Consider the following 15,786-nt stretch of genomic DNA (forward strand, 5'->3'; position numbering starts at 1 on the left):
TGTGGCAAGGGACTGTACATGTCTCCTTGTACACACAGGTAAGAAATTACCTAGAAACAGAATTGCTGAGGCATAGAGTATGTGACAGATTTCTCAATTTTGTTATATACCACAATATACTTTAGAGAAAGCGGCTGTAGCAATGGGTGGTCCCACAACCACTGTATGAAAGTACTATCTTACCACACACTCACCAACACTTAGTGTTGCCACAGTTTTTTCCTACCTGATGAGTGAAAAACAGTAACTTTAAATTTTTTTTTAATGTTTATTTATTTTTGAAAGAGAGAAACAAAGTGTGAGCAGGGGAGAGGCAGAGAGAGAGAGAGACAGAGAGAGAGAGAGAGAGACAGACAGACAGACGGACAGACAGAATCCAAAGCAGGCTCCAAGTTCTGAGCTGTAAGCAGAGCGCAACGTGGGGCTCAAACTCACGAACCGTGAGATCATGATGTGAGCTGAAGTCAGAAACTCAACCAACTGAGCCACCCAGGTGCCCTGCAAACAGTACCTTTTTAAAAAGAACTTTAACTGCCTCCCCTGTCAGCAATAAAAAAGTACCCATAACTCGAACTATCCGAGCAGGAGAGGAGAAACAATGAAAGGTAGTTAACTAGTATATTGCAATGGTTTCATCCTCAACTCTCAGGTCTACATAGATTTAAGGTCATCAGAGAGTTTATCCATTTAACAGCAGGGTAGGGCACCAAAAGCCTGGATACTTCATATAATTAAGCAGGTTTGGCTCTGGCCACCCCCTTCCCTGCCCCCAATCACTGTGCTCCAGGCACAACGACCTCCAGGCTGTTATCTGAACACACCAAACCCATTCCCACCATAGCTATTTTGTACTTGCTCTCCTGCCTGAAGGCTCTCTTCCTAGATACATGTCTACCAGTTCTCAGCGCCAATCCTCTCAGAGACACTCTCCTCCACTTGCCTCCCACCATGTCTGGTAGCACCTCTATTTTCCTTCTCTCTCTGGCTCCGTTCCTTGCTTCTCTTCCTTCAAAAGGCTGTTCACTAACTCACATGATATTACCAATCTATTTACTGTTTCCTTAGTAGGAAATGCATGTAAATTAAGGCCAAGGGAGATCTGTAGCATCAAGAACAGTGCCTGGACCATCTAATGTCCAAAATGTACTCATCAACAGCAGTTTTTGATTGTTGTTGTTGTTGTTGTTGTTATATAAGAGATATATGTGCTCATGGATGAATCAGCTACACAATATGCCCTCAGTTCATCTGAACATACTGCAACAGACACAATGACCCAGTGGGCCAATTAGTTGTGAAAATCAGGTGTGAGGTAATACACTGCCTGCACCTTCATTAGCTCAAAGTAACAGCTCCAACTGAAGGTCACAAAAGCTGTAAGGCTCTGCCCTACACTACTAAGTCATAGCAGGCTTACAAAATCTGAAAATGCCAGGGCTTCCCTTGTGAATTCTGACTTCCCAAACTTATGTTTCTCCAAGTTGATTTTTAAATTACTTTTTAAGTATTAAGCAGTAATGTGGCCCTTAAAAAAGTACCTTGCAAGAAATACCCCAAATGTCCAACTGGTGAACAGATAAACAAACATGGTACATCCACAAATGGAATATTATTAAGCCATAAAAAGAAATAAAGCACCAAAACACACTATAACATGTAGCGACATCATGCTAAGTGGAAAAAACCAAGTCACAAAAGACCATATGTTATAGGACTCGGTTTATGTGAAATATCTAGTAAGACAAATCTATAGAGACAAAAAACATATTAGAGGTTGTCTGGGGCTGGGGATGAGAAGGAGGAATGATGGCAATGGTCACAAACGACCTTCTGGGGGTGATGAATAAAATGTTTAAAATTGGATTGTGGCGATGGTTGCAAATTCTATAAATTTACTAAATTCACCAAAAAAAAAAAAATCACTGAATTCTACATTTACAATGAGTGAATTTTATACTTTATAAATAACACTTAGATTAAGTTGTTTGTTTTCTTTTTTTAAAGGAAGAGTAATAACAAAAACATAATGTTCCAGGCTATTAAGGGCTCATGCTTTAAATCCTTAATGCTACGGAATGCCACAAAGCTATGTGTCCACTCACTCCTTGGTTGTTTCTAACTAGCCTGTCCACAGAGAGCCAGATGTACTGAGGTGCATCCACTTTGTGAACACTGGTCCAGAACCACCCAGAAAAGTGCTACTGGCCTCTAAGCACTTATACCCATGTAGCTGTCAGCAGCAACTTCCCTTCCTAGAGTGAAAATCAATTAGACCCATTACTAGAAAAAGATAACCCAGCTATTTTGAGATAAATCTCCTGCTGGATTAGCAGCTATCTTTCCAGCTATGATTGGGGAAGGAGTTTCGCAAATGTTTCTCCAGGCAAAGAAAAGTCTTTTCTGTGTCCTCCTGTAAGGGTAGTTTCATAGGAAATCTTTAGCACACAGAGAAAATTCCCTATGAAAGTTCTGCTAGGATTTAAACGTTGCTTTGCCTTCACTCTTCCTTTCCTTTCTTCATCCATAATCCAGACTTTGGTTTATAAGTATTTCTGTAAAAGCAGTCCTTCAGAGTGCAAAGGGCATGCTAGAAATGAAGCCATGAAACCCCCAAGGTTACAAGGCTCCATCCCTTGCAACATGACCTGAACAAGAAAAGCTAATGGGCCAGAGATAAGCAAAGCACCAGGCCATCTCTTTGGGCTTATCTTCTCCCGGAAGAATATTCTCGGACTGTTTTGAGAGCACCTATTAGAGCTCCTTAAGACCCAACCAACCAAGAGATGAGAACCGGTGTGATCATCCAGAAAATTATGTATTGTTCCCTCTTAAGATACACTACTAGAAGCAATCACATCTCCATGACCTTTCAGTTCATTGTTAAAGAAACAGATTTCTCTGACAAACACCACTTTCTCTATTCACTACTCATTTAGACAGCAAGAATTGTTCTGAAGCAAAAGCACAGTTAAGCAAAACAAAAAGATCCTACACTGGTGGGAGAAAGTAAGAAGTGTGTTCTATAACTGTTCAAACTTTTTGATGAGTTTATCAAGCCTATCATGAAAAGTAAGTCCCAGAGCTATCCCACCCAGTAATTTCGTATAAGAATTTAGGTATTCAACTGTTTTGTTTATGTGTGGAGGGCAATTTGAGTTCATAACCATCCTTGATAAAACAACTTTAAGAAAAAGTAATGTCCTGAATCCTTTCAACACTGCAAAGTTTCATTCTATTTTAAATACTAAACAAAAGTTTTACATTTACCTAGAATTATTTGAAACCACCTTTCCTTATAGTTTAAGTGCAGATGATTATCCTGGGTCCAAGGTCCAACCGGTGCTATAACTGCATATAGTTTTGGATTTCTTGGCAGTGCCAAGAAAGTTTCCAGGAATGAAAGCACACATTCCTAGCCTTGGCAATGAGCAACCTATCAGACACTGTAACAATGTCTGGCCCACACTGGCTTCAGTTGACAGGGGACCTGGGGACCATGCCCGAGAATCCAAGCAACTTTTGGACCTTACACGTGCGAGAGAGTAGTACCTGGGAGACTGAAGTGAATGAAATCAGGATCCATTTTTGCTTGGTTCACAGAGGTCCATGTTCTTGTTTCAAAGAATGGAAACACAATCCTCCCTATAGCCACGGTACCAAGATGACTATTACATAACTCTCAATCGGAATCTGAAAATGGGCCTCTCTTCTGGTACTTTCCTATGGTGGGGGGCAGGAAGGGTATCATGGCAAGTACAAGATAACATGTACTTAGGCTTCGTTCCACTAACTCTTTAAAGTCCTTCTCGTGTTTGGGTCTTTGAAACAACTATACATGTGTTGAATCTTTATTATATACTTACAATGAACTCAGTCCTATGCTGGACACACAGATGTGTCCAACACATGTGTTGCCCTTGAAAACACATGATCTAATAGGGAGACCGATTAGGTATCAAAAAAACACCAAGGCAATTCAGATTGACATGTGAAAATAAGAAATGCAGACATCTTTAATATTATTTGAATATCACTTAGAAATATACAACTTTATCACAGATAAACGGTATATAATAAGGAAACAGTAATGATTAACTTACTGGGTTTAAAATAGCTGTCAACAGATATATACTTTGAAGGCTAGAGAGCACACTAGACTGTTTGGTTAAGTGTTCTTACCTGCCTACTTATTGTTTTTGAAAAGGTGTATCATGGAGTAAAAATCAAGCAATGAATTTACAGGAAAGAATTTCTCATGGGCTGAGTCACATTTGTTTAGAAAGTCTTAAGTACTCAATAGGTTACAGGAACTTTACTAGATCAAAGTAAATTGCTGATTTCATACAGCAAGTGACATTCTCTTTTTAGTTTGCTAGTTCTTTCTAAATGCTACTCTTACATTGTATCTGGAATAATTCTAGTTGAATTTCCCTCACCCAGACCCTGTGAGATGGATCATTCTGTTTTGCATTAAAACTGCAGCCCTTGCAATCTGAGAAATATTGTTCAAAAACCTAAAATAATTTAAAAACAGTTCAAGTTTGGGGCACCCGAGTGGCTCAGTTAAGCATCTGACTCTTGATTCGGTTCAGGTCATGATCTCACAGTTCAGGAGATGGAGCCCCGACAGAGCCTACTTGGGATTCTCTCTCTTCCTCTCTCTCTGCCCCTCTTCTTGTGTATGTGCGTGCGCACACACACACACACACACACACACACACACTCTCTCTCTCTCTCTCAAAATAAATATTTAAAAAACAAATAGTTCAGGGGCGACTGGGTGGCTCAGTCTGTTGAGCGTCTGACTTAGTCTCAGGTCATGATCTCATGGTTCATGGGTTCGATCCCTGCATCAGCTTAGAGCCTGCAGCCTGTTTTGGATTCTGTGTCTCCCTCTCTCTCTCCCACTCTCTCTCTGCCCCTCCCCTGCTTGTGGTCTCTCTCTCTCTCAAAAATACAATGTTAAAAAAAATTAAAAAACAAATAGTTCAAATTCATTACATGTAGTTCTCAGATAACAGTGAGGGGAATCAAAACTTCTAATTTTTTCATTTTGTTTCTCATCTACTTCTCTCTTAAACCCAACTTTCCAAGACTTCTTAAAGCTTGCCTTAAAAACTCCTCTTGATGGGGCACCTGGGTGGCTCAGTCGGTTAAGCATCCGACTTTGGCTCAGGTCATGGTTTCACGGTTCGTGAGTTCGAGCCCCACATCAGGCTCTGTGCTGACAGATCAGAGCCTGGAGCCTGCTTCGGATTCTGTGTCTCCTTCTCTCTCTGCCCCTCTTCCGTTTGTACTCTCTCTCTCTCAAAAATAAATAAACGTTAAAAAAAATTAAAAAAAACCCTCCTCTTGAACTTAATCCACACATGCATTTATTTTTTTCCTTTCTTCCAATACCAAAACAAAACAAAGTCAAAAGAATTGAACTGGTAGAGGCAGGACCTCGCTGGGAGAGAGGGTGGGGAAGGAACAAGGAAACAGAATTGATGATACTGGGCAAACCAAGGTAGAGCTGAAATGCTGGAGAGACTAAAACCTTGGCACTGTTGACCTGTCATAAGCTATAAACTCTAGAAAAGCACAGACTTTTTATCTTCATTGTGGGTCCTAGTGGTAACCATAGTGCTTGGCACAACTGTGGTGCCTAAGAAAACAGGTGAAGAGTGAATGTAGGTAATAAGCTTGGCACATACATAACAGATGCTCAAAACATTGTAGCTATTATTACCAGGGCTATCTCAGTCCCACTGGCCCCCAAAGTGAGGATTTTAGCTACAACTGCATGATAAGCATAGGTCTTCAGTATTTATTCAAAAATTGTTTTGAGTTCTTACCATGCACCAGCACAATAGGAGGTTAAAAAATAAAACAAAACAAAACAAAACCCTCAAGAAGTATATAGCTCACTGACAGAAAAATTTGTACCAATAATTTCAACACTATTCTTTTATCAAATATTTACTCAGCTCTGCCTATGTGTCAGTCACTCTACTAGATACTGGAGATAAGCAGTAAACAAAATAGATGAAAATCAATGCTCTTATAGTGATAAGACTCCAGTAAATATATGCTACTGCTACTAACAACACTGTTCTAAAAGCTTTCTGTATTACAATGTTCAGTCTGCACAATAACCACATGAGGTAGGTACTATTATCATCCTTATTTACAGATGAGAAAACTGAAGCATGAGGTCAAATGGAGTAACATGACATTAAGTACATATAAAAATCTGGGATAAGGCAAATGGGTGCGTTAGCTGAATATCAAGCTGTCTTCTCAAAGAGTGAAACAATTGGACTGCATGTCCTAATAGAACAATGTCTTGCATGTTTAAAGTGTGTTTAGGGGAGCCTGGGCGGCTCAGTCCCTTAAGCATCTGACTTCGGCTCAGGTCATGATACTTGAGATTTGTGGGTTTGAGCCCCCATCGGACTCTGTGCTGACAGCTCAGAGCCTGGAGCCTGCTTGGGATTCTGTGTCTCCCTCTCTCTGCACTCTCCCTGGCTCATGGTCTGTCTCTGTCTCTGTCTCTCTCTCTCTCTCAGAAATAAACATTAAAAAAATGTTTTTAAGTGTCTTTACACATTTAGAAATATATTCTACTGTCAGACACAGTTGGTGTCCTGTACCTTAAGCTTCTTCAAATAGAAGATGAAGCCCATGATAAAATATACCATTTGGTCAATTAAATCCATTAATATTAAAGAAAACATAGATAGATACAGATAGATAGATATACAGGAGTGCCTGGCTGGCTTAGTCAGTAAAACATGCAAGATATATACATACATACAGCACAGTGCTTAAATAAAAGGAATTATCATTGTGATTTTCCTGATTTTCTTTTCTCTGTAGTCAGAAACAGACTGTTCTACTAGCTTAGGTCTCAGACATGTGTACCTGGTAAGAATATGAAGGTGAGCAGGGTTGTGTCCTGCACACCTCTTGCCTCCTGCACACAGGCAGGGGCTTCCCTCCTAACTCAGGATGGAGCTGTTCCATCTTCAAGTCCAAAGAGACACACTTTCGGTGACTAGTAGTCAGACTTGTCATCTGAGATCTGACCACCAACTCCAACCTTTTTCATGTTTGTTATTCTAACAATGTGTTTCTAATCATCTGAACTTTTATCCCTACTTACTTTTGACAGGTTATTACCACTTTTGCACCTTTTCTCGTCCTTATTACAGCTTTCATACCTTTCAAGGCTACAGCTGCACCTTGAAAGGGATCAGCTGCTTGCAACATCAGACATAAGATGCTTACAGATAGTTGTAAGAACTGGAATTTGGGGTTCTCAGTTTTGCTGAATTCTTTTTCTGTTGCCCTCATGTCTCAGGTTAGTAAACGTTAAAAATATACTCCCATAAGTAGTAATTAAAAGAAAAACGATGAGACTTTAAACTAGGTTTACCTATGAAAGGCTAATTTCCAAAACAGAGGTAGAAAATGGCACATTTTAGCTTAGTTTTCAAAAACTCTTCACCCATGAAAATGGTATGTCAATTTCTGTTTTAAGCTTAAAATTATAAAAGTAATCTACTCATGTAAAGAAAATATAAACACTCTAGAAGGTAGAGTGTAAGTGATAAGTAAAAATCTCCCTCCCCCTGCCCTAGAGTTTAACCTCAACTATACTTGGGTATTTTTGGTGAAGAAATTGCTATGGCTTAAGGACTTTTTAATCTCTAATCCCCATATAAATAAAAAGTGTAAGCAACAAATCTGAGGGTATCTTCACCCACAGGCTGTTCTACTTCAAGCATATGTAGCTTTACAAGGCTGTGAGCAATCAGATCTCTGAGGGGTGCTCATTTGTTTTGCTCCCTGGATTGGGAACATGTGCTGGTAATATTTTTAATTTACTTTTGAAAGAGGAACCAGCAACTTTTTATCTCATTTACACAAGTCTCACCTTTAGCCACAAAGATTTGAGGCAGCTCCTAAAACCAGAACCCAGTCCCTAAAATAATAAACCTGAAAAACAGACTCAAGTTTTGGAAAACATAAATAGAAATATAAAATCAAGGCTGAGGAAAATAAGAACAAAAGTACACAGGCTTGAAGAGCCACAGAGATGTAATTATTCTGTACACATCTATAAGTACAAAGTTAATTGGGGAAATTATACCCAATAGTGGAAGACATGAAATCTCAGGTCTCGTCCTGGCCAATGTCCATAAGCTACTATACATTATAGCTATACTGGACTTACTAAAAGCAAAAAGCAAAAACCCTGTATAGGTTATAAAAAAGGAAGTGACTTCAAAAGACCTACTTAATTGGTTAGGGTTAAGGAAGGTGCATTCTCAAACAATCAGATTAAGCACAACTTGGGGCATGTTCTTCTGGAGGGCATTTTGCAATGTGTAGCAAATATGCTTTAAAATGTACCTAACCTTTGACCCACAACTCCCTTCTGGGCGTTCAGCTTAAGGAAAACATCACAGATTTGTGCAAAGCTTTACCTACAATGATACTTGCTACAGTGCTTTAACAGCAAAGTGCTGGCAACAATCTTATGTCCAGTAAAAGGGGACTGGATCGATAAATTGTTGAAGAATGGAGTACTGTGGAGTCATCAAACTGGTGAGGCATAGAATACTGACACCAAGATGGACTGGAAAATATTGAAAAGAGTGACAGTGAGAGTGGACAATGTTATCTCTGCGTTGTGGGATCCCAGGTGACTTTTACTTCCAGTGTGAATCCTCACAGAAATCTTGGAAATTTTCTAGTATCTGAAAAATACAGCTTTTTTTTGTTTTTGTTTTTTTTTTTAATTTTTTTTTCAACGTTTATTTTATTTTTTGGGGGACAGAGAGAGACCGAGCATGAACGGGGGAGGGGCAGAGAGAGAGGGAGACACAGAATCGGAAACAGGCTCCAGGCTCTGAGCCATCAGCCCAGAGCCCGACGCGGGGCTCGAACTCACGGACCGCGAGATCGTGACCTGGCTGAAGTCGGACGCTTAACCGACTGCGCCACCCAGGCGCCCCTGAAAAATACAGCTTTAAGAAGCCTCTGAAATTAAAGCCAACACATACACATAAATAAATAAAATATGAATGTGGGAAATGCTGAGAAGTATGATTTGGGGGACTTGTTCTCACGCATGAACAAACCAGGTGGGGGAAAAAGACTCAAATTAAAAGTGTCATTTCCTTTAGAAAGTCCTAGTCTTCAAACCTCCTACTGTAACTCACTGAAATTCTTTTTTAAAAACTAGTCTAGGGACGCCTGGGTGGCTCAGTCAGGTGAGCATTTGACTCTTAATTTCAACTCAGGTCACGATCCCAGGGTCGTGGGATGGAGACCCACATGGGGCTCTGAGCTGAGCATGGAGCTTGCTTAAGATTCTCTTTCCCTCCCTCTGCCCCTCTCCCCTACTTGCATGCTCTCTAAAATAAAAAAATAAAAAGTAAAAACTAGTCTATTGCACCTATAATAGTAAAGTAGGTACATTTTCAAGAAAAGTTACACAAAAACAAAAGCTACTCTCATTAACACTCATAATAACAGGGCACCTGGGTGGCTCAGTCAGCTAAGCATCTGACTTTGGCTCAGGTCATGATCTCATGGTTCCTAGGTTCGGGCCCTGCGTCAGGCACTGTGATGACAGCCTGGAGCCTGCTTTGGATTCTGTGTCTCCCTCTCCCTCTCTGCGCCCCCCCCCCCCCCCCGCTCATGCTCTGTTTCTCTCTCAAAAATAAATAGAAAACATTAAAACTTAAAAGAAAAACCCTCAAATTAGCATGAAAATTCAATTAATCATAACTCTGCACCCCCTCTTCCAGCATTCGGAAAGTTTGTTGAAACATGGCTCACCTATGCCCTCAAAACCCCTTATGAAATAAAACTTTTTGATGTGCGCAACTATGATAGTTTTATAGCCTAATAAATTTATGTTTTACTCTACTCAATACCACAGTTGTATGGCCCTCTCTCAGATCCACATTCCCTAGGTCCTCAGTTCTACTTTCTGACATTAAAAATCTCCTAGGGAGTCAGGCTTCTGCTTCGGCTGCAGACATCCAACCCGCAAACTTGGAGCAAATGGTTTTGTTTTGAATTTTAACATTTTATTTGCATACACCCATCAGGGTGGCCAAAATTAAAGGCAAAGAAAATATCAACTGTTGCCAAGGATGAGCTACTGGAACTCTGGTACAACCACTTCGGAAAACTGCTTGGTGGTTTCTACCAATGCTAAATATTCAAATACTTTATAACTCAGCAATTCTACTCCCATGTATATATCCAAGAGAAATGAGGGCCTATGGCCATTAGACATGTATTAGAATGTTCATAGCAGCACTATTCATAATACCCTGGAGTAGTTGGAAAACAATCCAAACGCCCCTCAGGAGAATAGATAAATCTTGATACATTCACACAGTGCAATACTACACAGTAAAAAGAATGAACTAATTACAATTACTCCGCCATGGGCATATCTTACAAACACACTGGGTGAAAGAAGACAAAATGGGCTAAACTAATCAGTGCTGGTAGAAGTTAAGGAAGTTATCTTGGAGGGAGCACAGAGGGAAGGGGGCGTGAAAGGGCCTTCAAGGGGGGCTGGGCATGGTCTGCATCTTGATCTGGGTGCTAGTTATACTCATGTGTTCACTTCGTGATGGTTTTATGAGCTATTTACACCAAAGCACACCTTTCAACACATGTATTACAGTTCAATAAAAAGTTTAGGAAATAAAAAATATACCTGCAAATGTCAACAGATAAGTTAAATCAATGTTTATACAACTTTTACAATAATTTTTGCTTTTAAATTACAGAATAAATAGCCATGTGGACTGGTGATAAAACCAAAAATCCAATTTGTTGACATTCCATGCACATTAGGTTTCCCCTGCAGGCCTGCCTGTGGCTCAATACAACAGAAGTGCCAAGCAAGAATTAATGCCCAATACTGGCATAATGTCACAAATTTTAATTCAAAAGCAACCTGAAACTTGTGAATGGCATCCCCTGGCCAAGGGTCCCAGCCTTCCAAGCTTCATAATAAAGGACACTGCTCTGTCTACATAGCAATAATGTTAATATAGTTCTAAAACCTCCTTCCAATCAGGAAAAATGTTATGACAAAAAAAGACAACCATGGTTTGGCTTTGTATTTTCACTTCACTGGACAAAAAGCTACAATACCAGGCTGTTCAGTTTAATACTGACACCTGGCAACGCTTTCGGCTGCTACCTGGCACCTGATTCTTACTGCCTACTTTTATAGTCATCATGGAGCCAAGAGCAAGCTGTCTGGGCTCCTGCAAATCCCATTTTATCTTCAGCATACCTGAAGAAAGCATTACAGGAACAGATGAAGATATCAAATAGTGTATACAGATAACTACAGCAATAAACACATGAGCTAGACCCATACACCACAGGCCACTCTGGAAGCCAACCAGGTAGGGACTTTCACTTACACGTCCCAATTAAACCCAAGTCCAGAAAATAAAAAACCATTAAACAGACAAAACCTAGTATATACACCTGATAAAAGAACCTCATTTTCTTATTGAACAAATTTTTATTCAAAACAGAGATGATGAGCGGCACCTGGGTGGCTCAGTCAATTAAGCATCTGACTTGGGCTCAGGGCATGATCTCAAGGTTTGTGGGTTCGAGCCCCACATCGGGCTTTGTGCTGCCAGCTCAGAGCCTGGAGCCTGCTTTGGATTCCGTGTCTCCCTTTCTCTCTGCCCCTCCCCAACTCACGTTCTGTCTCTGTCTCTCAAAAATAAATTAAAAAAATTTTTTTTAAAAACAAAGATGATGAACAAAATGGCAGAAAACTTTGGTGACATCTTAGGTCACCAAATTATGAAAAGGCATTTGATTTGTGCGTTTGTTGGCCACTAGAAACTAAACCACTATACCCAAAGGAGAGGAATGGAGGCTGGCTGGGTAAATGGCATGTGGATGCTGGTCACCCCTAGACTGTCAGCCTCAGTTTCTTAACAGTAAACAAAATCCATATCCACCTCGAAGGCTGATGTATACTTAAATGAAACAAATGCTTTATGGAAAGTGTCAAGGGGGGTAGGGGGCCTAGTATAGGTGTTTACTAAGTAAATCAAATAAATGTTCACATAATCAACAAACCCTCATGCCTACTACATGACAAGAAGTGTTCAGAATATAACAAAGCCAAGCGCTTTCCTTTGGGAGCTCACATTTTAGTTAGAGGGGGATGAGAGATAAACGAATGAAATAAATATGTTGTGTAGAATATCCTAAGGTAGTAAGCACTTCATGGGAAAGGTAAAGTTAGGTGGGATTGGGAGACGGATGGTGTTGTCTACAATTTTAAAGAGTGGTTTGAGCAGGCCTCTCTGAACCGGGACATTTAAACAAAGACTTATGTGTCCCTTCCCTCCCACCCTCTTTTTAAGTAACACTTCCCCCCCTTCACTGCTGCTTAGCAAGATTAATGCAGGTATGACACCCCTGGATGACATCACACCCACCCCTCCTCAACTTCCTACTGCTTTAACAGTTCTAACTTCTAGGAAGGTTGTGGTTACTATTAATTAAAGGTTTTTTTTGAAATGTATTTTCTTCCTGGTACCACTAAAGCATGTACTCATCAGAAAATCACACAAAATCACAAGCAAGCACTGAGGGCAAATTATGGGCATACTATGTGGAGAAGGGGAGGGATCTTTGGGAACTCTAATTAGCAACAGTAACCTTGCTTGACATTTTGGGGCTTATTATCATACCATTTGTTTGTGAAGTTGTAAAACACACACCCTCCTGGGATTCAGCATAGGTCTGGAATAATCTTTTGTCTAAGTATACATTTTAGAAAACCCAGTAAATATGTAAATAAATACTGAAAGATACTTAATACTGCATACAGAGAGTCACACTACTTTATAATCCCCCACTTTCTCTAAAGATTTTATTCCTTTATTCCAAAGCTGGAGAAATTTGAGTATTTAAAAAAAAAAAATCTAAAATCCATACTAGCTGCAAGCCATTAAATCTCATTTGCAGGTGGCTTTTGTAACTGCACCTGGTTAGGTTATGTTTCCATTAGTTAAACAGTGTAGATTGTTAGGTAACGTAAAGGAAATCTCTTAAAAAAACAAAACAAAAAAAAAAACTAGAATCATCAACACTGCCAGATTTTTACCATATTAAGCTTAAATTGTTTTCAGTGTTGGTCATCAGGGGTGGCGTGGGGAAGAACTCAATGAGGAGGTGGGGCAGGATTGCAGGCTTTCAACCAGACCTGCAAATGTAAAATTTCACTATGCATTTCCACCATAGCCCAAGCATGAGCCAGCAGCATTCCCCTCCTAGACTATATATAAACTTGCTGTCTGGAGCTGTAAATTCTTTTACCACCATTCAACATAAAAAACACGACACCAAAACATTAACGGAAAAATGGGTATTAAAGTCAATCAACAGGGGCACCTGGGTGGCTCAGTCAGCTGGGCATCCAGCTTCAGTTCAGGGCACGATCTCACGGTTGGTGGGTTCGAGCCCCTCATCGGGCTCGGTGCTGGCAGCTCCAAGCCTGGAGCCTGCTTCAGATTCTGTGTCTCCCTCTCTCTCTGCCCCTCCCCGACTCGCATTCTGTCTCTGTCTCTTGAAAATAAATAAATGTTAAAAAAAAAAATTTTTTTTAAGAAAGTCAATCAACAAACATTTGTGAGCTTTCAACGTGTTTTAAGACACTTGGGAATGGAAAGCCATAAGTAACTGGTCTCTGATGTTCAGGGTATTACAACTTTTCAAAGTATGAGAATGATTTACACTGCCTCATGTCTACAAAGATGTAGCACCCAAACAATGAAATCCAAACTTCTTGCATCCTGCCCCAGTTCTCTGGGGTTGGCATTTGTGACACTACAACTCACTTGAGCACAGCCCCTCCACTGAGTCATTGCTAAAAGTGAAAGGAAAAAGTGGGAGAAAAAACAGAGTTACTTCGGAGCATCTGATTGCCTGTCTCAAACTGATCTCTCATCCCAGATTGGAAAGATCTATGTGCCTGTCTTCCTGGAGGCAGGAAGATAGGAACTTGGGTGTTCACGGTGTTTTCGTGCCCCAGTGGACACTCAGACTGCCTGATATCTGCAATGATCCGCATTCCTCAATTGCGCTGGGTTTTTCCTTAACTGACGCTCGCAGGAGTGGCTCCAATCCCGCGGGTCTTAGAGTAAGAATGTTTTATTTACGCACCGTCAATACCCCACACTGCCAGCCCCACCACCTTCAGGATCACTTAAATATTAACAATCTCAATACAAATGTAAAACGTTAACATTCAAGTTTCTGCGATTTCTAAAAACTGCCTTGTGTCAAGGAAACAGTTACTACTGAGACCAAAAATGCTGTGTCCACTGCGTCTAGCATAACTTTCTAGAAAATATAATTCACGTTACCTATTTGTGTATTCAGAAGAAGGGAATCAATTATTTTGAACTCAAAAGACAGATGACGACTATATTTTCACTCTTCTTTATTCCTTTCCTATAAAAGTCAATGAACTCCTCTGATTTCAAGAATTCACTCAGACCTTTCAACCCTAGAGACTAAATTTTAGGGCTAAAAAAAAAAAAAGTCTATAAAAGTGACCAAAAGTTGGGCCTTAAAAATGGCTACAAATGAATTTAGAGAACTTGAATTTTGAATTAAAACAGAAGTTGTTTGGTAGTCTATTAATAGCAGATGATTAAGCACGTATCTTATTTCAACTGGAATTCTTTTACAAGCACTTAAACGTACTAAACTGGCCACTAATCCCAAATCTGTGTCTGCTTCTGGGAAAAAAAAACGCTTTCATAATAAAGACAAGTTAAGAGCGTGACCGTCAACGCATTCCTTCAGGTAAGGTCCATTTTCATTAGAACCTCGGGGGCGGCCGGGGGGAGGGGTCCTGGGACCCCGGTCGCCTCCCGGGACAATCGCCCAGCGGAATGCGGCGCCGCGCGAGGCAGGGTCCCCGAGCCCGCGGCGCCCCCCGGACGCACCTGGCGCGGCCCGAGCACAGCGCGCCGCTCGCCCACCTCCTCGCAGGCAGGAAAGTGGCGCTGCTCCCGGGCCCCCGAGAGCCCGGGCGCAGCGGCCCCCCAGGGGCGGGACACTCTCCCCTCACCCCCACGTCTGGCTGTGAAACGTGTGGCTAGCAGGGCGTCACAGCGCCGGGAGGGGGAGGGTGTTCCCGCGTCAAGTCCCCTCCTCGCCCCGACCTTTCCCCGGGCGACGACCGCGAGCCGCCGCGGGGCCTCCCCGCTTCCCCGGCCTCGAGCTCCCAGCCCGTGCCTTCCCGGGCCCCGGGCTTCCCGCCCTCGAACGGCGAGGCCCCGGGACCGTCCTGGACCCGCTTACCCGGTAGGTGTTCTCCGTGAGCCGGTTCACCTCCTCCGGCCCCCGCGACATGGCTGCAGCCGCCCGGCGGGGCGACGCGGGACGACGCGGCGGGACCTCGTGGCCGCCCGACCCTGGGCGGCGGGAGCGCCGGTGCGGCTGAGGGGCCCTCGAAGGTCGGCCGCTGCCACAGCCGTCGGTCCCGCAGTGCCGGCGCGCTCCTCCGCCGCCAAAATGTCAAAAGTTGTAGCGGCGCCGCCGCCGCCGCCGCCGCAGCCCGTGAAGAACTGAGGAGACGCGGCCTGACGCGGCGGGGCGAGGCGAGGCGAGCTGGCAGGGTGGCCCCACCTGAGGCGGGAGGGGTAGGCGGGGCCGGAGTGGGCGGGGCGGCTCCACCTGAGGCGGACGAGTGGAGGGACGGGGAGGAGGCGG

The 15,786-nt window shown here is 42.2% G+C and overlaps 1 protein-coding gene across 2 annotated transcripts in view; it reads right to left on the bottom strand.

Annotated features, from left to right (window-relative positions):
- BAIAP2L1 (BAR/IMD domain containing adaptor protein 2 like 1) overlaps nucleotides 1–15,699 on the bottom strand; it is a 92,843-nt gene extending 77,144 nt beyond the window's left edge. For both annotated transcript variants that reach the window (XM_040455873.1, XM_040455872.1), the window contains exon 1: nucleotides 15,376–15,699. In XM_040455873.1, coding sequence (XP_040311807.1) covers nucleotides 15,376–15,426 — 51 coding nt within the window. In that variant the 5' untranslated portion in view covers nucleotides 15,427–15,699. The remainder of the gene's footprint in view (nucleotides 1–15,375) is intronic.
- Between the last annotated feature and the right edge of the window lie 87 nt (nucleotides 15,700–15,786).

The sequence above is a fragment of the Herpailurus yagouaroundi genome, unplaced genomic scaffold (genome assembly GCF_014898765.1).
Source record: "Herpailurus yagouaroundi ecotype Mexico unplaced genomic scaffold, PumYag 216, whole genome shotgun sequence".
Taxonomy (NCBI): Eukaryota; Metazoa; Chordata; class Mammalia; order Carnivora; family Felidae; genus Herpailurus; species Herpailurus yagouaroundi.